This window comes from Gymnoscopelus microlampas (genome assembly GCF_963454915.1).
Source record: "Gymnoscopelus microlampas genome assembly, chromosome: 18".
In the NCBI taxonomy this organism is placed as follows: Eukaryota; Metazoa; Chordata; class Actinopteri; order Myctophiformes; family Myctophidae; genus Gymnoscopelus; species Gymnoscopelus microlampas.
In genome coordinates, this window is record NC_139955.1 from 38317632 (window position 1) to 38335908 (window position 18277).

General features: G+C 41.5%; 1 protein-coding gene across 1 annotated transcript in view; it reads right to left on the reverse strand.

The window, feature by feature from the left end:
- glra4a (glycine receptor, alpha 4a) overlaps nucleotides 1–18277 on the reverse strand; it is an 84770-nt gene that overhangs the window by 9713 nt on the left and 56780 nt on the right. The window contains exons 3-7 of the mRNA XM_084085671.1: nucleotides 18023–18090; nucleotides 16367–16590; nucleotides 12002–12084; nucleotides 4575–4712; nucleotides 3440–3654 (exon numbers count right to left, since the gene is read on the reverse strand). Of these exons, the coding sequence (XP_083941797.1) occupies nucleotides 3440–3654; nucleotides 4575–4712; nucleotides 12002–12084; nucleotides 16367–16590; nucleotides 18023–18090 (728 nt within the window). The remainder of the gene's footprint in view (nucleotides 1–3439; nucleotides 3655–4574; nucleotides 4713–12001; nucleotides 12085–16366; nucleotides 16591–18022; nucleotides 18091–18277) is intronic.

Here is an 18277-nt window from a genome sequence, read left to right on the forward strand (position 1 = left end):
AGCAACTCGTAATGGGCCTGGTCATCAACAGTGGTGTAAAGTAACTAAGTACATTTACTCAAGTATTGTACTTAAGTAACATTTTGAGGTACTTTTATTTTACTGGAGTGTTTCCAATTTTCAGTACTTTTACTTCTACTTTGTAGATTTCGATGAGTATTACAAAACATACAGTAACCACTTCAGCCCTATTTACATTTCGGCCTTTTGAAAATAGCAGATCTACAAGCTCACCATGCGTCGCATTGTGACGCATTGTGAGCTTGTAGATCTGCTATTTTCAAAAGATGTATTTGAAAACTTGTGAAGACTTGTGAAATTGGACATGTTGCATAATGGTTACTTTTGGTACTTTAAGTACATTTTTATACCAATACTTTTCTACTTTTACTCAAGCCAATTTTTAATGCCAGACTTTTACTTGTAAACAGAGTATTTCTACATTGCAGTAAGTAAAACATGTGAGTACTTTTTCCACCACTGATCGTCAAGATACTCAAGCGGACCAGTGCCCATGTATGTACCTGTCAAACTACTTCAAAAGACTGAGTGACGACCACGAGCACAACAACCCCAGAGAGAGCTCCACTGATCTCATTCCCCCCGGATTTGGCACAAACATGGGGATGAATTCATTCTACTATTATGCCACCAAAATGTGGAACGCCCTACCAACAGATGAAGCATATAGCGTTAGTTCATGCAGGACACGGAAGTCTTGCACGCCTCAGCTGTAATCGGCTGTCAGTCAGCTGATGTGAACATCAGCCTATAGCCTCCTATTCCCCATTGACAGCTCTGCTGGTCATTACGTCACACATTCATACTCCAATCAGAGCTCACGCCTTAACAAGGAGGTCCCTTTAGATACGGCTTTGCATTCACTAGGGTCTCTGCTTGTCTTGCTGTCTGCTTCACTGCTGCTTAGCTGCCTCCTCCACCCCAGGGCCGACACGCCCATTAGGCAGAGTAGGCAGTTGCCTTTTTTTTTTGTTGCAGGCTCTAGGTGGCGCTGTGGCAGAAAACGGTGGCGCGGCGCTGTCAGACATAGGATAGGCTCCTGTCCGCCTAGCACCGGCCCTGCTCCACCCCAGCCTCCACCTTTTGATCAGAGTATGGCGTAGGCTCAAATACTTGTAATATTATATCAGCTAATTCACACTAATATGTCAATGTATTGCTCCCCACCCGATGGAGACTTGAATTCATGGATATGTTTTTGTTTTTGTCGCATTCCTAAGCCAATAATTTGATGACCGGCAGCAGTTATGGTAGGAAAGAAGAGGTCTCCTAACGTAACCGCTGCCTACCGGTTCGCCGGTCATCAAATTATTGGCTTAGGAATGCGGCAAAAACAAAAAAATGTCCATGAATGCAAGTCTCCATGGGGTGACTAATCGATAGAAAAAAAAGGTTCGCTGACTGCTACAGATGGGGGGAAATTCCAATACAGAGAAGAAAGAGAAGGACAAAGCGTGGGAAGCTTCACAGTACAAATGGTTTCTACTCAAAGTGTACATGTATGTGGTGTGACTGTAAGGGGTCATTCAGATTGCTGCGATGCAGACTTGTCGTCACGCATCCGTGACGGGTCGTGTGAGCATGTAGACGGGGTATTTCCGGCAGTAGTGGTGGTGTAAAGTAACTAAGTTCATTTACTCAAGTGCTGTACTTAAGTACAATTTTGTTAGGTATTTTTGTTTTACTTTAGTGGAGTATTTCAAATTTTCAATACTTTTAGTTCTACTCCACTGCAATTATTTGAAATCTTTAGTTGCTAGTTACTTTGCAGATATAAATCATTATATTATAAAAAACATTAACCACTTTAGCCCTATTCTATACATAGTCTATTTGAAAATAGCCGATCTACATGCTCACAACGTGCACGTTGTGAGCATGTAGATCTGCTATTTTCAAACATTTTAGTACGTTTACTTTTGGTACTTTAAGTATATTTTTATGCCAATACTTTTGTACTTTTACTCAAGTAACATTTTGAACACGGACCTTTTACTTGTAATATTTGTAATATTGTGGTATTGCTACTTTTACTTAACCCATTTTGACGGGAACCCCTTTTCCTGTTGCTATGTACAGTATACAGTATACTGTAGCAACATATTTCTTTTTGTATTTTTTGAATACATTTGTTTTTCATAAAACTTAGGTCAGGATTTAGAAAGCGTTTTTAGAATCGGCCTCAGGTCTAAATGGATTTAGTAAAAAATATGCGAGTACTTCTTCCACTACTGATTTCCGGTACGCGACACAGACAAACTATAAATCGAGCCTAAAAAATGGTTTCGTCTCATCGCGGACCTTTTCGCTCTGAGCCAGGCTTAAAGCAAAATATGAACATCTATTTGTGTTAACCTTTGATGATGTCTCTGTTGGCACTTGGCAGTAAGCAAAATGTATAATGCATGAACGTAGGCTGATAGCATCTCTGGAGGAGTTGCTGTTCTTTCATAAGGCTAGGCCCCGCACTCATCTTGCATTTATTTATGAAGAGGTATAGATTATGATGGATACGCTAGTATACTGCTACCCTTTCGTGGCTGTCCATTGGAATATTGAACACATATAGGATCTTTATGTATGGATTTCACAGGGCCAACACAAAGCACACTAAATGTAATTGGATTTAATTGTGTGGAATAACTACGGTACATCCTTGCTTTGCACACTGAAAGTGGAGCGGTAGCCGATATATAAATGACATGCCCAAAGTAGGGACGCCAGGTTGAATGTGATTAAAAGGTTTTGGAAATTTGCATGTCCTCCTCAGAGGCTCAAACTAATTCCATGCAAAACCTAATGGAAAAGTGTGGAGGCTTGAGTCAGTTCAGCACTACATTATAGATCACCGTTATATAATATCATATATGACAGCACTAGGGAGTGAACTTTGCCCTCCGGTAGATTCTGGGCAAAATGCATTTTAAAACACCTAAAGTAAATTCTGTCTACTTTGCATGAGCATATGATATGCACCACAGCGCAGCACTGATTGCCAGCACAAATAGCTTAGTAAATCCAGCCTATATAGAACAGTGGTTCTCAAACTTTTTCATATCAAGGACCCCCAAAATTGACACTTATTAGCCCTTAACTAGGCTAAGTTTGAATTTAGTGTGAGGTGGTGCAACTGGCCCCCAGGGGTGGCCAAGTTGCTCAAACTAGCGGTACTACTAACGCTACTCGACCTTTTGAGAACCACTGGTGCAAGGACGCAGAGGGCATTTTACAACCGAAAATGTCCGTTTCTTACTTTTTGGGGGGTTTTGTTACTTTAATTCGGTACAAAAAATGTGCTCCATGAAGTGTCGATGTCCCCCCCCCCCCAATGGAACTGAGTATGTTCAACCCCCCCCCCCCCTCCTGCGTCCCTGCACTGGTGTAAGCGCATATATAACCTCCTTATAGAGGCACCCACCTTGGGCAGCGAGGCCCTGGAGCCCGAGCTCTGGGTGGTCATGGTGAGCACGGTGGTGATGCCCAGGCCCACTCTGGCCGGGGCGGCGTCCATGTTGATCCAGAAGGACACCCAGGAGAGGATGACGATGAGGAGGGAAGGGATGTACATCTGGATCAGGTAGTATCCCATCTGACGCTCCAGGTGGAACTTCACCTCGATGCAGGTGAACTTTCCTGCCGGACAGCAGTTTGGGTGGACAAAGTGCTCATGAGGAAGGCAGTGCGCGCACCAAGGTTATTATATAACGAAACGACGAATACTAAAATGTAACAAACGTTTTCGTTAACTGAACTAAATAGAAACTCAAATAAAATATTAAAAAAGATAACTGAAGCTATATTGTGTGTTTACAAAACTAACTAAAACGAACTGAAATTATAGACAAAATGCCCTTAGTTTTTGTTTATTTATAAGGTTTTTGGGATGATATGAATTTATTGATTTCGCTGTACCAAATGTATAAATAAATGCTATCTTTTGTATTTTATTACACAATACTTAGCTTTTCACTCCTGCACCTGACAAATAACCAATCAAGTATAAAAAACACTAAAACTAATAAAAACAAACTAAAACTATTACTATAAACTAACTAAAAAAAATTAACTAAAATGAAAAATCCAAAACTATTATAACCTTGGTGCGCACATCCATGGCCCAGGTGCAAGACAAGCAGCAGTATTACAAAAGAAAATAGAGTCTGCACACTGGGTAATGCTGAAAAAGCTCTGCTGTTTTTTTATTGCGTCGTCAACGTTTCGATCAATTCAGATCTTCACCAGGACATGTACAAGTTTTGCATGTATATGTCCTGATGAAGATCTGAATTGATCGAAACGTTGACGACGCAATAAAAATACAGCTTTTTCAGCATTACCCAGTGTGCAGATTCTATTTTCTTTTTGGACAAAGTACTCAACCCCCCAATAATTGAGCCAAAGCATTGATACTCCCGGTCAAACATTAGGACCTCAACTACAAGTGAAAGTCGCTGAGAAACATTTGCGCTCGAGTTAAAAGTAGCTGGTGAGCTCACTTTTAATAATACTGAAGTATTCAAAAGTACATGCTTTTTCTGTGGGATGCACAGTACCTGTGTTGTAGTGTTTCGTGCAGTAGCCCTGGTCCATCTCGTCTTTCAGCACAAACTGGGGGAGGGTGAGGTCGTCGGCCACCTGGACAGGGTTCTCGGACAACCACTCAAAGATCAAGTCGTTCATGGTGTATCCAACTGTAAGAGAGGAGAGAGAGGACAATGGAAAATTAGACTGAGGGAGTGAAGGGGTTATTATAATGACAGGAAGGAAAAGTGTGTCAGAGAGAGAGAGAGAGAGAGAGAGAGAGGAGGGGGGGGGTTGATGTGGATGGGTGAGAGAAGAATAGATGTATATAGGGAGTGGAATCAGGGTTGCCAGATCTGCTAATTATAATTTCCCCGCAATATTTTATTTGAAAATAGAGCTTGTAGACCTGCTATTTTCAAATAGCTGATGTATATGTTAAAGTGCTCATGTGGCCTCATAGTCGCTTCTTTTGGGCTGGTTTTCCTAGACCTGGTTGCTTGTTTTTCTCACAGGATCTGGCAACACCGAGTGGAATACAGAGATATGTAGGTGATGTAAGAGATCTAGATCCCATGAACATTTCAAGGAATATATTGTCACTGTCAGAGAAACCTTGTATCTCCATGTTTCATCATTTTATGTTTTTTCCATAAATGAATGCCCTGTTTAATACTAGGCTACTACATTATATTTATGCTGATTATAGATTTTGTTTTTTTATAGATAGATAGAGCTGTTTTTGATGAAAGTTTGCTGAAAGTGGTTACAATTTAGGCATTTAGCACGACACTCTTATCCAGGGCACTTATACAAGTGCAAGAATGGAATAAGCATGAACTCAAATCTGTAAACAACAAGGTACAGTAAATAGTCACACACTGTAGGTCGAGTTGCAGAGAGAACAATGTAGTGGTTCAGTCTATGTGTTTTATAAATATTCAACCGATGAAAAGTACTAACAAGAGCTTGTGACTAAATAATAACTACATTGGAACACAGTACACTTACTTTTACTTGTAACAGTATTTCTACATTGCAGTATTGATACTGTTACTTAAGTAAAACATTTGAGTACTTTTTCCACCACTGTAAAAAAAACATAGACAATGTTTGGAATATACCATGGAAAAACTGTCAATTGTGTGGGCCTGTCTGAAGGTCTTTAGCATAAAATCGGCGTACAATACAGCGGACAACAGTGATGATGTAATGTCCGTCTGTCCACCTGCCACCTGCCTGGGCCGTTTGTCACAATAAAAGGTCACCCGCCACGGGCTTCAGAAGTGGCGTTGCGGTAATTTGAAGGTTGCAGGATAAGGGCACACGTGAGGAGCATGTCCATGCCCATGTCTCCACAGCGGGGAGGAGATGTTTGTGCCCACCGTTGAGCCGGTGACTTATTGGATACGGCTTTGCCCTTGCACACTGCCCTGCACGTGTTTGCACCCGCTAAAGACAGTGCAAAACGGTGTCATCTGGGCAAGGTTGCCTGTAAACGGTAAACAGCTCAGTCAAGTGGACAGACACGGGTGCTTGGGAGGAAGCTGTAATTAACTACCGCGTTCTCACACACACATGAGCCATAGAGCAGTGGTTCTCAAACTTTTTCATGTCAAAATGATATGTATTTGGCCGCGGACCCCCATCTAAAAAATATTTTGTTCCAGGGACCCCCAGAAGCAAAGATTTGAGTTACAAATGTTCGCTTTTAAAAATATATATATTCAAAGATTTGCAAAAATGTTCAAGATTTAAAAAAAATAGCAGATCTACCAGCTCATAGCGCGGCACTCGGAGCCGCGCTATGAGCTTGTATATCTGCTATTTTTGAATAGCCAAAGTATAAAAGGTCATAATTATTCTGGTGCAATATTTACACATTTGGCTGGGTACCCCCTGGAACCCCCTCAAGTACCACTTTGAGAACCAAGGCCATAGAGTCCGGGATCTACAAGCTCACAACTTGTAGTGATGCGTTGGGAGCTTGTAGATCAGCTATTTTCGGTGAAGACATTTTTGATGTAGATGAGGGGGGGGGGGGGGGGGGGAAGGAGCAGAGCTTGTATAGAGTCCTGGAGGACTCTGGTCAACTAAGTAAATAGGGTTTAAAGTCAGGGGTTCTCAAAGGTTTTTATACAGGGACCCCATTTTATAGGGGAAAAGTTTTGGCGGCCCCACACTTGATTTCACGTACGATTTCAAAGTTGATATAAAGCACATTTAAAAACAAATTAAATCAAATCAAATCAAACTTTATTTATAAAAGAACATTTACAACAATCTAAACTGACCAAAGTGCTGTACATGGTGAGACAAAAAAAAAATCGAACAGGAAAGTATGTGAGTGTGACAACAACAAAGTCACACATCACATACAACAAGAGATCAAGACATGAACGTAAATGTGATTAAAAGCTAAGGAATAAAAGTGTGTTTTAAGAAGGGATTTAAAAGCCTCAATAGAATTGGCACTTCTAATATAGAAGGGCAGGCTGTTCCAGAGCCTGGGAGCAGCAGCAGCAAAGGCGCGGTCTACCCCTACTCCTCAGCCCGGTTATGGGAACCTCTAAGAGCAACTGGTTGGCTGACCTCAGTGCTCTCTCTGGAATATACGGCTCCAAAAGTTCAGACAGGTATAAAGGGGCCAGGCCGTGCAGGGATTTGTAGGTGAATAAAAGAAGCTTAAGGTCTATTCTAAAATTGACAGGGAGCCAGTGCAGGGCAGCTAAAACTGGGGTTATGTGCTCTCGCTTTTTTGTACAAAGCATACAATATGTATTAGAATATACATCTACAACACTGTGACTCCTGCTGACATTGTGTCTTATCAATGTAGTTTAAAGGAGCTACACCATGAATTTAAAAAATAATAATAATATTTGATATCATATTGTTTATGTCCCTCAAACGTTTTTCAAAAGGTTTGAGCCTAAATCAAGCCTCAGATATACTCATTCCAACTAACTTCTCTCTGGCTTATAAAGCACTTTCACCTGCAATACCACATTGTCCTGTTTGGCACGGGGCGCTATTGAGCCAGTTTGTATGCATGTTATGTCCTGGTTCTGTGTGGAAAAAGTAAAAAAAAAAATAAGAAAAAATTTAAAAAAAATTAAAAATGAATTTTTGATTATTATTTTTTTCGTTAGAACTGAAAAACGGGAGGAATTGTTCCCAGACGTGACGTAGGGTGGGGGAACAAATCTGACGGACTGTTTTCAGACCAATTTACATAAAAACCACAGATAGCCTATGAAAGCCTGCATGCTCGAAGTCGGGTATTTGTTGGAACAGAAGAGAGGTGGGGGAGACCAAAAACACACAAAAATGAAGAAAAAGTTAAAATTCATGGTGTAGACCCTTTAAGGCTAGACAGAAAGTGTTCCTGTGCACTTTTTATTTTTATTTTTTATATATATATTTAAACGTTTTTTTTCAGGGGCTTTTTATGCCTTTATTTAGAGAGGGATAGGGAAAGAAGGCCGACAGGAAATGGGGAGATAGATGGGGGGGTGACACGCAGCAAAGGTCGTGGAACCCGCGACACTCTGGCTGGCATTGCTGTCTAGGGTGCCTGGACCGTCACGCTACGGCCCAGGCCTTCTGTACACATTTGTAAATGGAAGCATACAGTAGACTATCTGTTGCTATAGTCTTCATAAAAGGGGGAGGGGAAAAAACGGACTTAAAGGACGACTTCACCCATTTTCAACCTATCTTCATATAATTGGTCCTCAATAATGCTCATGATAAAATGGTAAAAAAAAAATCTACTCGGTCTGTGTCTCAGAGGAGGGCTGTGGACAGCTCAGAAACCCGTCTACCAGTGACATCATCGATGGGGAATCCAAGCTAATAGAAACTGCAGGCTTTGTATTCCTGTAAAGTTGCAATGCATTAAAAGAAGCCATTGTTCTCGCGTTAATAATAAAAAATAATAATAATAATAATCTTGTTGGAAAAGAAAATCCTGCCTAACGATGATGTCACTGGTAGAAGGGTTTCTGGACTGTCCACAGCCCTCCTATGAGAAACAGACCGAGTAGAAAAATATTTTACCATTTTATCATGAGAATTAGTGAGGACCAATTATATGAAGATAGGTCGAAAATGGGTGAAGTCGTCCTTTAATGGGAAGGATACATTTTTCGTTATTCAGCTGACAATGTGCAACCCCATCATCACCTTCCTGCGACCCCACTTGGGGGTCCCGACCCATAGTTTGAGAACCTCTGGCTTAAGTAACACACACATGGACACACACACACACACACACACACACACACACACACACACACACACACACACACACACTACATAGACCAGGGGTCCTCAAAGTGGGGTCCGAGGATCCTTGGGGTTCCTTGAGGAGGGTTCTAAATGGACCCCGACGGGTCTGTAACTCTGAGAGTATTCAAACGGAACCAAATGGACCCTTATGGGTCCATTTGGTTCCGTTTGTATACTCTCAGAGTTATGGGGGTCCTTAATGTCATGCCGAACGCCAAATCTCCTTGTTCGTTCGCCGCACTGCTCCAAGCCCCCGTCTTTGATTCTAACTCGCCTCTCTGTTCCCCTTCTACTCCTATTCCCTCTTACAGCCCGCCTGATTACAGGTGCATTAAAAATGCATCCATATGCAATAACAATGCAGAATTCTTGACACATCTGAATAATGCTGATGTCGGGCCCGGGGGCCCCTTGGGGCCAGAATTACAACGCCATCAATTATTCAAGATATTACCCCTCTTTCCTCTTACGACACCCACCCCCCCTCCGCCTGAAAGATGACACCGCTGAGAAACACACTTATCTCGCTCCTGAGGAGAGTTCCGCCGTCGTCCATGCATCCTTCTCTAACAAGTGAGGGGAATACCAATGTTTTTTTTTTTACTAAACTAATGAAACGGTCCCCATCGCCTCCCCGCCCATTCCACAGCTTAGAGGAGTAGAAACCGTAATTCACACAGTGCTACTCGTGGTACACTATAAAAACTTAATTTGCGAGGCAAATCATTTCGCCAAATAGGATAATGACTCGAAGTGGTGTTGAATGTCTTTTTCTTTTGTATGTGTTCAAATGCCTGTTCACGAGATGAATGTTAGCGTCTGAAACACGTGGCCGTATAGTCGTTGCACTTGGCTGTCTTCTTGCTAGTATATTCACTTATTATGAGTCAAGTTATAAAGCGGATTTGGGTCAAGTGAACACTGATGGCTCAAAGTCAATGTGAAGTGGGATAAACTGCACATACAGTTGCTTTGATGTGTCACAATAATGCAAAAAAAAAATCCTATGGTTAGGTCTATTTATATCCATATAAGCCCATGGCATAATAGGCTAGAAAAGAACATTGTCCTTGACTCTTACAGACCCCAAAGACCTCACACCCCCTCCTAGCCTTCTTCTCTCTGCTTCTCCTCATGTTGAGTGGACAGTGTTGGCACTGATACAGCATTAGCTGTAAAATCTATAATGTGCTCTTAATGTCCACACACAGCCAAGGTGATCCCACCCTTGGGTGGTGTGCTAACCCTCGTCAAAACGGGGTCAGGTAGCTCCACTGCGCCTTTAATCGGAAATGATTGGGTTTACTTTAATAGCGGTGTCAGATAGTAAACTAATCCCTTCCTCTTCGCTACCTTTAAGCACACCTCTGGTTGCCACAAAGTCTCCTCTCCTCTCATAAACATTAACCACATGAACCCTAGCATCCCTATTCTGGGCACGTCATAATGGCCGAACATTGGGCGAAAAATAGGTCAACGTTAGGCCAAAATGGCCGATCTACAAGCTCAAAACGTGGCGCTTTGCGATGTGAACTTGTAACATGTCTATTTTCGGAGAAGAGATGTGGTGTAGGGGGAAAAAAGGAGGGGACCAAGTATTGACCCCTGGGGATATATAGGGTAAGTGGTGAAAAAAAACAAAAACATTTTGATTGCAGCTTGTGAGGAAATGCATAAGAAGTGCTAGACCAAAGTACCATACAGTATGTCATGTGTTTCTGTTGTGGCATAAGTAAACCTATTGCCACTATCCTTTGGAAACTTGTATGTTCAAAACTGTTACTTTTCAGGAAATGAAACAAACATTAACTGTGTTCCAATCCGTCCAATGTAGTTATTATTTAGTCACACAAGCTCTTGTTAACACTTTTCATTGTTAAATAATATTGATCCCTATTATGAGCATGTCATTGTAGGTGAACAATTTCAAAACTATTCAAGATTTTTCAAAAAGAGCGAAAACCGCAGTTCACATGATTATTTTGGGGGGTCCGCAGTTCAAATAGTATTACTTTGGGGGGCTTTTTGGGGGGTCCCCAGTTCACATATGATTATTTTGGGTGGTCCCCAGTTCACACATGATTATTTTGGAGGGTCACAGTCTGAAAAGGTTGAGAACCACTCCTCTACACAATGCTTCCTCCTATATGGAAACAGACTAAACAGAGATATCACCATCCAACTAGACGTTATTTATTCGCGTCAAATGCTGTCGGTACATGTCCTCCATAGAGTGTGTATGCTCCATCTGGTTCCCCCGTTTGCTAGACTTAAGTTCTTTTGTATCCATGAGGTGGAATGAAGTCACCTCAAGGCACCACGGAGCAGGGTCACACAATAAAAGGGACACAAAATGAAAGTTTTATTATTTATGTCCTGGAAATTGGTTCCATGAGGGCAGATGCTATCCATGCTAAAGGGCAAGGGGGGGGTGAATGGACTCCTTAAGATGTGTTTTTTTCTTCCCATAACATTTTATTGATGTAATAAGCAAGAACGTGTTACGAAGGCTTCAGAGTGCAGAAACGTTGTCTCCATATTTCATATTTTTACAGTATGTTTTTTTTATTTTAACGAATGTCAACTTTGAGTCTCCTACCGGAGCCATTAGTATCTTTCCGCTGGTCATCAAATTATTGGCTTAGGAATGCGACAAAAACAAAAAAATCTCCATGAATTCAATGCTTCATGGGGTGTGTAATTGATAGAACATACGTAAGTCATTTTTTGGGTGAACTATCCCTTTAATGTACAAAAAAATATCCTATCACACAAAGATTTGGCGGCCCCCCCCCTGTAGTAACTCTGAGGACCCCCTGTATCTATACCTGCGTGTATAGATAGATTAGACACCACAAGACAGATACACAGACAAAGACAGAACCTCTTACACTGTTAGACAGCTAGACTCCAGCAGAGCCACAGCGTGAAAAATAGAAACCTTTATGTTCCTAATTATAAACCCAACTGTGTCACAACTTCATGGCAGTTCAACTTTACGTATATAGCTCTAGGAATGGAATTATGGCAGAGTTAGCACTTGATAAAGTATGAACCCTAGAGAGAGAGAGAGAGAGAGAGAGAGAGGAGGATGGAGGGGATGAAAGGAGATGAAAATAAGATCAAGAGACAGGTGGGAAGGAAAAAAAAGAAGAAAAAGACTCACAGCTTTCAAGCTGCATTGTACAGGTCTGAATGTCCATGGGGAAATTCTTCAAGTCCATAGGGCAGGACAGGATGAGAGTCAGCCTGAGATAGACAGAATGAAAGACAGAAGGGCAGCCATAGGTGAAGGGGGGGAAAGAAAGGCCACAAGGCAGGTTTGAGGTACTGTATAAGCAACAAAACACGGGGAGAAATTATAATCGAGGCCAACGGGACTGATGGAATTAACAACAGAGGGAATTTGCAGAGCAGAGATGTCCTTTGTGACATGCTTTAAAAGGGCTGTAAGTGATATGTTTTATGTAATTGTTTTATGTAAATAAAAAAAACATATTCAAGTTCTATATTCTGATAGTAATCATTGCTATAAAGTGTTTGTTCGGTAACACGGGTCTCCACGTCTCTCCAGCTCTTCTAAACAGAAATATACTTATATAAAGTATCAGGAGAGAGAATTTTCAAGTGTTCCACTTCATATTGTGTCTGCTCATAATATTATTTTCTTTTATCACGTCCAATTTCAATATCCTGTATGAGTTCTCTCTCCTGATAAAATTGGTGTCCTGACCTGAAAATGTATTTTCTGTCGTGAAGACCCCCTGACTACTGAACAAACGCTCTGTATAACCATATCGTTATTTAACACGTATTTTAGCAAACAAATATCACTTACATCCCATTTATTAATAGCAACCAGATTCACATTGTACAGTGCAATATAGTTGGAAAAACATCAAGCAGTTATTGAGTTATAAGAAAAAAAAAAGAAAGGAAAAAAGGTAGATTGGGAGGTATAGGGCATAGCAGTGGCGGCCATTTTGTGGTGCCACAGATAGAAAACCCGTTCATTTCCCCCCATAAAGATTTCAGAAAATATTTATAAATTATTTTAAGTCCGGAATCAAGCCATCCAGGCACCTGGTGGAATCAGAACCATAAAACATTTGATTCTGTGTCAAAACATTATAAGAATATTTCATTATATTATATACTAGTTTATAAACTATTTTTTTGACACAGAATCAAATGTTTTATGCCATTTAGTTAACACGGCTCCCCCACAGTAACGGCAAACTAATTGGTGGAGACATCCCTCCTTTTTATTTATTGCTGTGCCAACGCATTAAGCACTCAAGCGGCCTCAGGGATGAGAGGCAGCTATTACAGAGTTTGGGTAAGAAGAAATGCTATGTAATTACCTGCTGTAATGCATCACCCACAGGCCATCGCCAGAGCCACCAGTGCTATACTCACAGCTCTATACTGTGCTATGCAGAAACCTTGTATCTCCAAATGTCATCTTTTTACGTTATTTCTTTCATAAATTAACCACTTAAGCACCATATGGTTGAGCGGGAGTCTCTCGGGGCTCTATACTGGCTGTTTTCTGTTATTGTGGGGAAAGCCATCGCTGAAAATAGCCCATTGACAAGCTCGCAACGCGTTGCGAGCTTGTCAATCTCCTATTCTCCTGCGAAAGCTTTCTGGTATTGCGGGGGCAATACCAGATGCTGGGGTTTAAGTGGTTACAGCCCTATTTTGTACTTCATCGCGTGACGGTGTTGAGCAAAGCTATTGCGAAAATAGCCGATCTACAAGCTCACAATGCGTCCTCAATGGGTATCCCCAATCTGCTATTTTTGAAAAATCTTGAAAAAAAAATGTTGGATTTTTTTTTTAAACGGTTAGAATTTAGAAAACATTTTCAAGAATCGCCTCAGGTCTTAATGAACAGAACATGCATTTTCAGGTCGGGATACCAATTTCATCCAACCAGGAGACAGACCTCAGGAATAGGAAATGATGAAACAAAGAAATGAGCAGACAGAATTGGAACTCCAACACAGCCAACGCTATAAAAATTTAAGCTGCTAAATGGGTACTCTCTCCCGATTGGCTGATATTGGCACCCCACCTGAAAATGTGTTTACTGTTCATTAAAGAGCTGGAGAGACGGGGAGACGCCCTGTTACTAAACAAACGCGTATAGCACTTTTTGTTTTAACCGAAAAATATCACTTACCCTACCTTTACGTGTCTACTGCTGTGGGTTTTATAAGTATTTAACCAATGAAAAGTAACACGCTTGTGACTATAACAGTACTGTACATCCACTGGAACACGTTATTTTTCCCAATTTCCTGAAAAGCAACGGTTTTGGACATACAAGGTCTTCGCCCGACAACGACACTATATGCTAATGTGACATGTTTCCCTTAGCCAGCGAGGAGCAAACCACAAATACCCCGATGAATAAATCACAAGAAGAGGCTAAAGTGCTCCAGTGTGTAACACGGGGGCACAGAGACCCATGAGCCCACTTGAGACCTTCAACTGGCTTCCGGTTAAACAAAGAATCCACTTCAAAATACTACTCCGCACCAGTGGTGTAAAGTAACGAAGTACATTTACTCAAGTACTGTACTTTTAAGTACAATTTTGAGGTATTTTTACTTTGCTGGAGTATTTCCAATTTTCTGTACTTTTACTTCTACTCCACTACATCTCAGAGGCAAATATTATACTTTTACTCCAGTACAATTAAACTACTAGTTACTTTTTGATTATTATTACAAAACATACATTAGTTACCCACTTCAACCCTATATACATTTCGGCCATTTGAAAATATCAGATCTACAAGCTCACGATGCGACGCATTGTGAGCTTGTAGATCGTCTATTTTCTAACGATTGTTAGACATTATATACATTTGAAAACTTGTGAAATGGGACATTCTGCATAATGAGTACTTTCTACTTTTGTTACTTTAAGTTCATTTTGATACCAATACGTTTGTAATTTTACTCAAGTAAATCTTGAATCCCAGACTTTTACTTAAAGTAACAGAGTATTCCTACATTGCAGTACATTGCAGTACTGTCTATATATATACGAGTACCAGTACTTTTTCCACCACTGCTCACCACCTATATAAGACACTGAACAATCTGGCTACCTCTTCGACCTCCTCAAACATCATGTCTCCTCCCACTCCCTCAGTCCCTCGCCCAAACTCCTTGAGGTCCCCATGGGACCAAGTACTGGACCTGGGACGATTGGGCTTTTGCCTTTGCTGCCCCCAACCCTGTGGAATGCACTCCCCAATACTCTCAGAGAGGCCCCCACCCTCCAAACCTTCCAAACCGCTCTCAAAACCCACCTCTTCAATATGACTTTCCCCAGCTATCTGCACACCTCCCTGTCTAACCATTCCACTGTTTTTTGTCGTTGTTTTTTTTATTATTATTATCATAGTTACAACAATCAAAGACAGGGGGAAAAATGCTTTGCATTCCATAAACCATGTTGCGGATTACAGTATGTCATATTGTTTGATCAAAGCAGAAGTTGAAACACATGCAGGGTTGCCAGATCTGCTTATTATAATTTCTCCGCAAGATTTTATTTGAAAATAGCCGATCTACAAGCTCACAACGCGTCGCATCGCGACGCGTTGTGAGCTTGCAGATCTGCTATTTTCAAATAGCTGATGTATGTAAGTGCTCATGTGGCCCATATTCGCTTCTCTTGGGCTGGTTTTCCTAGACATGGTTGCTTGTTTCTCACACAGAATCTGGCAACACTGAACACATGCCCCTTACTCATGCACCCCTGAAGCCCTTGGAGCTGCAACATCTCTGGCGTGCATCTCTTTTGTATTTTTTTGTCTTGATACAGGAATAAAAAAACATGGATATGGAATACACAGCAACATTGTTTGTTACTCCAATGGTTGTATGGACCAATAGCTCCTCTTAACGGAGTAGTTCATAATTTTTTGTTATTTGTTATTTTGTAATTGATAGAAAATAAGAGTGTTTTTGGGTGAACTATTCCTTTAACTGTGTGATTGCCACCTTTGTGGTTGTTGGAACTAACGAGCCCGATCTCCGTTTAGAGAGGCGCTACGTAGATCAGCAGAACCGATGGTGTTGCGTGCTGGAATTAGCAAGCTCCCTCTTGTTCAAGGGAGATACTGTACATTCACCCCCAAACCCCCTTTGACATGCTCCCCCTGCCACGAGGAAGCCGGGTTGGAATCCAGGGGGTTACAGTATATTGGTACCATGACACGGATCGGGGTTCCCAATCAGGGGGAGGCCAGAGGGGGGGGGGGGGGGTACATGTTCCCCGCGGGATTAAATCCTTTGTCTTAAGGTCCTTAATCACCGGGGTCAATCATTATAGATCAGTTTATAGATCTGCTATTTTCACTACTTTAATTGATGAAAAGTTGAGGGTTTTTTTTTTCAAACTTTTATAAATATTTTTGAAATAATATATATATATGTTTTTACATGTATGAAACGGGGGGAAAAAATGTTGGATCCTGACCCACTGTTTGGTAACCATGGTGCCCTACCTGATGCTGTACAGGACGCTGCCATCTTGGAAGATTCTTAGCAGTTTGTTGTCAGTGGTGACCTCGTGGAAGTTGGCCCCTTTCTCGTTGGCGAAGAACAGATCGGGTTTCCAGATGGAGTCCAACATGGAGGGGTCCAGATCCAGAGAGTCATCTGGGTATTCACTGTACGCCAGACGGGGATCGTTCCAGTTTTGCCGCAGGAACACGTTGAGCCTGTAGTCCTGTGTAATTAATTAGTAGAGAGAATGCAATCACTGGTAGTGAAATCAGTGGTGGAAAAAGTATGGGGGCGAGTGTGTTTTGGGGGCGAGCGTTCCGGTTACCGCAACAACAACTGAGAGGTGTGTGCACCGGTCTCACCATTGAAAATCATACATGGGCCACTGGCGGCCCGGGGGCCACATGCGGCCCCCACCTTCACTTAATGCAGCCCGCAGGTTAATATCGGAAAACTGATGTATTATTAATTTCAGCTGTTGCAATTCCAAACATGCCATCATGGCCCACTTTAATTACTCTAAAAACTAGTATTAAAATGATATTGTCTTTTTTATGTCCAATGTATTTGTATTTAAGTTCATAATGTTAACATAAGTATAACTAAATGCATTTGAAATTAAATACAAATGTAACTTTTCAAGGTTTCCAATTAAAAAATGGCAAAAAAAAGAATCTGGACTCCAATTAAAAAATAGCAGATCTACAAGCTCAAAACGCGTCGCGCTTAAAATACGGTAGGTAGGAGGTGTCTGCCCAACAGTACATCATGCAATGTGGCCCTCAGTAGTGAGTGTGGAAATATAGTGGCCCTCTCCATCATCAAAGTTGCCCGCCCCTGTTGTAAATGTAACTAAACGAGGTTGTACTGTATGTGTATATCAACAATGACAATACCACTCCAATGTATGCCATATTATGCATTTTACTCTAGTTAGAAATGAGTCATGATGAGTCATTTCTGGAGTTGTTATAGTTAGAGTTGCGTGACTTGAATCCCGCGGGAGGCCAACAACGAATCTAAGGCTTGTCCACCACATTTATCACAATAAAAGCAACAAAGCTCACAATTGCATCATTAGTGTCATCTGTGTCCGGGCGGAACTGACCGGAGGTCTGGCCCTGCGGGCCTCGTCACCACAACCTTTTAACTGCTCTCTGCTACATATTGTGCTGACCCGGCACCAACAACAACAACAACCCCCAAAAGCCACTCTTCACGGCAGCCATATTTTCACCCCACCTCCCCCCGCCCCCCATCCTCTCTTTGCCTGCCTGCCGTCTCCCGTTTCATTCATTTTCTCAATTCTTCATTTTAATTGCAGAGCGGACAGTTCATTATAAGCACGTCAGTGACCCGTCGGTGTGGCCGAAGGTTGTTCTAATACGCTCCAGACGACAAGAGGGAAAGAGGGAAGGAAAACCGCTCCATTACTGAGGGAATTAACAAGGAAGTGGGCGGGAGAGGTGATGCTGGGGGTGTCTGGGAACCTTCATTTATAAGTAATGTGAAAAAATATATAATGATGTAGCTGTCAGGAAAAGAAAGTGTCATCTCGATGCAAGATTAAAAGCAAGCATGTGTACTGAAGGAGAGGTGTTTAAAAACATATTCCATACCATTTCTATCAGAATTCATCAAAAGGCTGTTCTTACCATGGTGGTTTCTGTGATGGACCCAAAGCTGTTGATGAAGATGTTGCAAGTGACATTCACAGGTGGACCTGTTGGGTTGAAGAAACGGCAATATACAAATACAAAAAATACAAAAAAGGACATTACCCATCTTGAGACATCACTCGAGGATGGACATGCGTATTGAGGATATTCTTTGGATTTTTTTAATGGCACCGATTAGATTCTTAGTAGTTTAACGGGAAGTAAAGTGCACTTTAAATTCAGTTAATGCAT